The sequence below is a fragment of the Octopus bimaculoides genome, chromosome 17, assembly GCF_001194135.2.
Source record: "Octopus bimaculoides isolate UCB-OBI-ISO-001 chromosome 17, ASM119413v2, whole genome shotgun sequence".
In the NCBI taxonomy this organism is placed as follows: Eukaryota; Metazoa; Mollusca; class Cephalopoda; order Octopoda; family Octopodidae; genus Octopus; species Octopus bimaculoides.
The window spans coordinates 31,535,606-31,542,229 of record NC_068997.1 but is presented as its reverse complement, the minus strand read 5'-3'; the positions used below and the strand labels follow the sequence as shown (position 1 = coordinate 31,542,229).

General features: G+C 33.2%; 1 protein-coding gene across 1 annotated transcript in view; it reads left to right on the top strand.

Moving 5' to 3' along the window:
• The window catches only part of LOC106883723 (dynein beta chain, ciliary), a 273,290-nt gene extending 266,940 nt beyond the window's left edge, over positions 1-6,350 (top strand). Inside the window, exon 73 of the mRNA XM_052974147.1 lies at positions 6,336-6,350. Within this exon, the coding sequence (XP_052830107.1) occupies positions 6,336-6,350 (15 nt within the window). The remainder of the gene's footprint in view (positions 1-6,335) is intronic.
• Positions 6,351-6,624: the final 274 nt, after the last annotated feature.

Sequence of the window (6,624 nt, the reverse complement as noted above, 5' to 3'; positions counted from 1 at the left end):
ATAGTGTACTAAAGAAATGGTATAATTGCTCACGTGTTATTGACTCTCTTTCTATCTGCTGTAATAATACACATACAGTATCACTCACATACACACTTTTCTTTGTACGACGGCCTGTCTTTGATTATGTTATTATATGTAGCATTCACACTCTCACACCGACATACATCTTTAACGCTACAATAAATATCTCTGTTATTCATCTTATACGGTTGTGGTCTTTCATTACTGGTCATCTATGTTATCGTCGTATAACATTTTGTATATCATATCTGATATATATAATATTGTCTGTTCGACCGTGTGACACGTTTAAATAAAAGGAGTCCTCTGTTTTTCCATTCGTCACCATTTCTCCTTTTATGAATTCACACGGTCGTCCCTTACATATATATATGTGTGTATGTATATGTTTGTGTATGTGTTTGTCCCCCCAACATCGCTTGACAACCGATGCTGATGTGTTTATGTCACCGTAACTTAGTGGTTTGGCAAAAGAGACCTATAGAATAAGTACTAGGCTTACAAAGAATAAGTCCTTGGGTCGATTTGTTCGACTAACGGCAGTGCTCCAGCATGGCCACAGTCAAATGACTGAAACAAGTAAAAGAATACAATAACTACCAGCCAAAATTATAATTCTTTTTACTCGTAAGATGAAAAAAAAATGCCCTCCCCAAGCCTAGCCCCACTACAATCTTGCAGACTAAAGCTGACTGTTGTTGCACTAATGAAGTTTAATAAGACTGAAATATGTCAGAAGCAATCAGTCATTTCTTTAACAGTGGTCAGATTTCATCTTTAAGGAATATAATAATTAAATTTGAAAGTAGTGTCTTAATTAAGTGACATTATTTCACCTTTTCTTTGAGTTTCCTCAACAACTCCCACTAGGCTTTTGTTCTCTTTCTCCAGCTTAAAATTGCAATTCATTGCAAATTTTTTTGCATGCATTATCCTGTACATCGTCAGCTACCTGTTTTATTAAAGGAACATTTGTGAATGTATCTTACTGTAGAAGGGAGTGGAGGAAGGGCAGGAGAGAAGAGGTGTGAAGGAGGAAGTAGGGAGTAGAAAGATGAGGTGGAGGAGTGGAGAGAAAGTGAAAGTCAGGAGTAGGAGATGTAGATAGATTAATAGTTCTACTGTTTACTTTTTCAAAAGAGTATTATTACCAAAGTCTGAGTAAATCCATATTAATCTGATCAGCAGAGATAATCATGTTACTGTTGTTATTGTTGCTGAAGTTATATTTATTTCAACTTTGCTGCACAAATTACAACAGATTAACAAAGAAAAAAAAGCTTTCTAAATGTGAGTCTTGTGTCAATCATGAACTTAAATTCACACACTCTTATAGACACACATATACACACATTCTCACAAACATACACGCTCACACATACACTAATGCATACTCACATATGCTAACATGCACATAATTCTTAAATTCTAATATTATTTAATAACTATTAACTCAATCGCTGAAACAATTGTTCAATTAATTATTTATTAACTTTAAATTCTAAAGAGTTCTTGATTCAATAATTATTAACTTAAGAACATATCTATTGACAGCATAACTTGAAAAATCTATGCATTCACCCACAAAATCTTAGAACTGGAGTACAATTCCTTCTCACCTTATAAATTTATTTCCTCAAGATTCCAGTTACTATTCAGTTTATGTTTACCATCTATCATTCAGACTTTGTGCATTGCAACTTACAAAAGCTTCTAAAGACCTGAAGGGATGACTGAACTCAAACATTTTGGTGCTGAAAGTATGCACATAGAGTTAAGTAAAGAGAGAAAGAGCGAGACGGAAAAGACATAACATTGAATTGGAAAACAAACAAAGGCTGTTCATTTGCACGGTTAGAGTTAGTTACAAAAGAGACACTGTAACATGTTGGGTGTCCGACTTAGTTTTGCAAGTTGGATTGAAGCACAAGCTTAATCTCTTGGGTCTGATATATACAATTATACCTAAAATCTCCAGTTCATAATGTAGGCCATAGTAAATGGATAAAGAGGCCAACATACATTATAACAATTTTATTAATGATAGAGGAAGGGAAGAATATGCAAGTGTCCACATACAGACCTATTAAGAGTCCTTAGAGTAAGAATGAAGATAGAAATTAATTCAAATGATTACTTACAGTTTTGAGAAGACCAACACTTTGATAAAAAGCTTCCATTGTCTCAGCTGCAAAACCTTTTAGTATTTTTTATATCACTAGAATCAAAGTAAACAAACATGCATAATTTGAGAGAAAAAGAACTATTTTGTTTGGTGTGTATAGATAAAGCGAAGGGGAAATAGATCACATCTTTTAGTGTATAGTTTCATTAGCTTCTTTTTCACTGGTTGAGATAACAAAATGATAAGTAGATTTCCTAAGGTGCAATGATTTCTCTTAATCAGAACTGATGTTAATTATGACTAGTCAAGCGCCAACTCTGAATGCAAGCTAGTGATATATATTTTACAGAATAATTTTAATTTATTTCATTTTTGGATTTGGTTTGCAAGATTCTTTATGTGAGTTCAAGTGTTGAAGCATATTCCAGTGATTATGTTAAATTATAAGGCACCAGAAGAAAATGACTCTCCCCAGACACAACAGAATTTAAATTTAAAAATAACAAAATGGATTTCTTTATAAAACTGAGCCAGGAGCCAGACTAAACATTGGTGTGAACCCTATGTTTGACACCTTAATTTACCATATGGTGTACTGAGTTAGCTGACTCTTTAATATTGAGCAGATGAAGAATGTAACAAATAATCACAGCCTGAATTCTATCTGTCTTTCAGAGAACTAGATGATGTGGATAATAGAAAGTGAGAAAGCGCATGTACGTGAGACAGAGAGAGAGAGTCAGCAGACAAGGGAAGGAATATGGGAACTGGCATTCCTGCAGCTGCAGTTGTCATCATCATCATCATCATTTAATGTCTGCTTTCCATGCTAGCATGGGTTGGACGATTTGACTGAGGACTGGCTAAACAAGATGGCTGCACCAGGCTCCAATCTGATCTGGCAGAGTTTCTACAGCTGGATACCCTTCCTAATGCCAACCACTCCAAGAGTGTAGTGGGTGCTTTTACGTGCCACCGGCACAAGGGCCAGTCAGGCGGTACTGGCAACGGCCATGCTCAAATTTTTTTACATGCCGCCTGCACAGGAGTAGCATCCTCACAAAATTCCAACAATAATAATAGCAATAAAAATAATAAGAATAACAAAAAGCTACATGTTCATAACAGCATCCTTTATTTCAGAAAATTTTTTTTTTTAAATATGAATATATCACGGAGTTTCTTTTTTGTATTTTTATTCATTTTAACAGCGACCATTTTAGAAAGTCTTTAAAAATATATAAACTTTATATTTTAATTTTCTGTTTTCCAAAGTTTTCTACCCAAACATATATGACAAAAATATAAATCACAAATTCTATAGAATATCACTTCACTTTCAGACTCATTCAGCCGTTCCAGAGGACAGACAACCAAATTTATAGAACAAGAGGATCATTAAGAGGTTAACTAGAAGTATTTGTGGTGAATAACAATAATAATCCTTTCTACAACAGGCATGAAATTTATGGGCAGGGGACTAATCAATACCATTAACCTCAATACTCAACTGGTACTTTATTATATTAATTCCAAGACGATGAAAGGTGAAGTTGACCTTAATAGGATTTGAATTCAGGAGATTAAAAGCCAGAGCAAATACTGCCAAGTATTTTTTATGATGCTTTAACAATTCTGTCAGCTTGCTACCTTTGTAATAATTGTCTGCAATTTAGGGACAAGGCCAGAAATTTTGAGGGGAGGATGTTAATACCATCAACCTCTAGTACTTCACTGGTACTTTATTTCATCAGCACCAGATGGTTGAAAAACAAAGTTGACCTTTGAGGGATTTGAACAGAGAATTTATAGCAATGAAAAGAAATACTACAAAACATTTTTTCAACACTAACGATTCTACCAATTCAGCATCCCCATAAAAGTCAACAATATTAATGCATGACTAACATTATTTCCATTTCCTGATGAAAGCACATTTCAGGCTTATTCTGACTTCATCAATGAAACATAGCCTTCTCTTATACCCAGAGATGTTATGAAAGAGCCAGGAATATTACATTGCTTAGAAATAATTTATAACTGCTACCCATGTAGCAAATAATTAGAAGTTAATTAGTGTAGCTATACTGTATGGTTAATGAGTTTGCTTTGCAGCCATATAGTTGTAATTTCAATATGGTAGATGAAAGTGCAAGTCTATGATATTATATAACATCATCAATTAGCATCCACTTTCCCATGCAGAATTTGAAATAGATTTTCCATGGCTGGATGCTCTCCTGTTGCTAACTCTAACCCATTTCCAAATAAGGTAATATTTTCCCATGGCCAGACGTTTTCACAGAACATTAGAAATGAAGGACACCGCTTGCATGACAGTGACACTTGTATACATCTAACATACAAGGTCAAGATAAGGAGGCAGTAACACACACACATACTTAAAATGTAACATGCTTCTTTCAGTTTCCACCTTTCAAATCCACTCACAAGGCTTTCGTTGGCCTGAGGCCATAGCAGAAGACACTTGCCCAAAGTCAACCTAAATCTGAATTGAATATATTAACTTAATCTAATTGTCTGTCTGCCTGACAGTCTTACATTTTTCAATAACTATTCCATCTTCCATACATTAACCCTAATATACCCTACTTTTGTTGCAAATTTGGGAAAAAAAGAATTTAGTAAAATAACTTAAGTTGATGTTTAGAACAAGGATATGAAATTTTAATGGATGGTATAAACTTAGAACACTTTAACCTTCTAGCATTCAGATTACTCTATCAAATATAATAATGCTTATTTATTCACATTGTTTTGTATTAATCCTGCTTTATATTGTAACTAAGATTTTGATGTGACTTTACTTTTAGTATGACATTGTAGGGTGGTGTAAGAGGCCACATCTGGTGTTTAAACATAAAAAAGGAAGAATATTTGGGTCTAATATAGCCAGTTTGACAACTAAAGGGGTTAAAGAGGAAGTTTGAAAAAAAAGAATTAGTGGCAGTCACAGGCTGGTTGATATAAAAAGGGGTCAAACATATGCACACTTAATTTACTTCTCTGTCTATCTGCTGTCTCACCACATACTTATTTTCAAGGTAGCATTTCAATTGTATCCAAATTACATTAACATTATCTTATCTGTATATCTCTATGTTTGTCTCGCAACATAATATCTCTAGTTAACTCTTCAATGTTTTCATACTTTAAATGTCTTCACATCAATTAACCTAATTGTCTGTCAATATAAAATTAGTTGAACAATGAAAATATTAAAATGTCTAAATATCCAAGATGAGTTGTTAAGATTATAATTTTTTTTACAATCATTAACCTCAATGGCTAAGCAGCAAACAGCTGTATTATTACCCTTAACTTAAAAATAAAGGATCCAAGTTCAAATTCTAACATCCTAATTATTAAACATCCAGAAATAAGGCACTTTATAACAATTAGAAATAAATGCAATTGAAATGGGTATTTTTAATGTTTTACTATTTATTAATTTCCTCTTAATAGGAAATTAATTGTAAAACAAAGGAGGTAAAAAAAAAAACAATTTGATGCATCATAATTGTTTACAAGTAATTTACAAAGACAGAAAACTGATATTATTAAAGTTGATTATTCTACACACACATGGGAATTGCTTACAGGAATGCCAATGCTTGACAAGCATTTAATACTGACAGTAAAAGCTTTTATCAAAAAATGTTATTCTTATTCTAGCAAGAGTAATGAGATAATTTCCCTGCCTTACCCCAAGACTGTTTATTACTGACTGAATCTTTAATAAAAAGAATTTTAAAAAGCAAGTGTGTATCTTCTGGGTGTGATAGAGTGCCACACACCCATCAAAAATGGAAAAGCTTTATGATAATTTGCTGTTTTCACAATCATAATATATGGTCATAATTTGGTTTCCAGTCTAAGAATGCACACTTAAAATCCAAGATTAAGTCTCATTAAATTTATATTGTGTCTGGGAATACTTCAAAGTTTTTATGTTTACTATAGTAATGTCAGATTAGCAGATTCATTCTGATGACCATAGCCACCAGTAAAAATAGTAACACATTCACCAATCAGTTCCTTGTTATAGGAATGTTTTCAGAATTACACTAATTCTTCAAATATATAAGACTCAAAAATATGGCCGGATTATTATTCTTGGAATATAAAATCAGAATTTATATGATTTGGTTATCTGTATTTTCAGAAGTTGAATGCTTGATTCCACAATCTGAGATAAATGAAGTCATAGAGAAGTTGTTATCTGATTTCTGACTTGAGTTAGAAGTTGGTATAAATTTCTGGTAGATAGAGAAGTAGGAAGAGCATAATTAAGTAGACGGGTAGATACACAAAACAGTGTGTAGGTAAGAAGTAGGCAGATAAGCAAACAGATATGTAGATAGGTAAGTAACTAAACAGGCAGAGAGATACCTAAGCAGGCAGGTTGATAAGCAAGTAGTGAGGAAGGTTCATAGACAAATATATGCAAAACA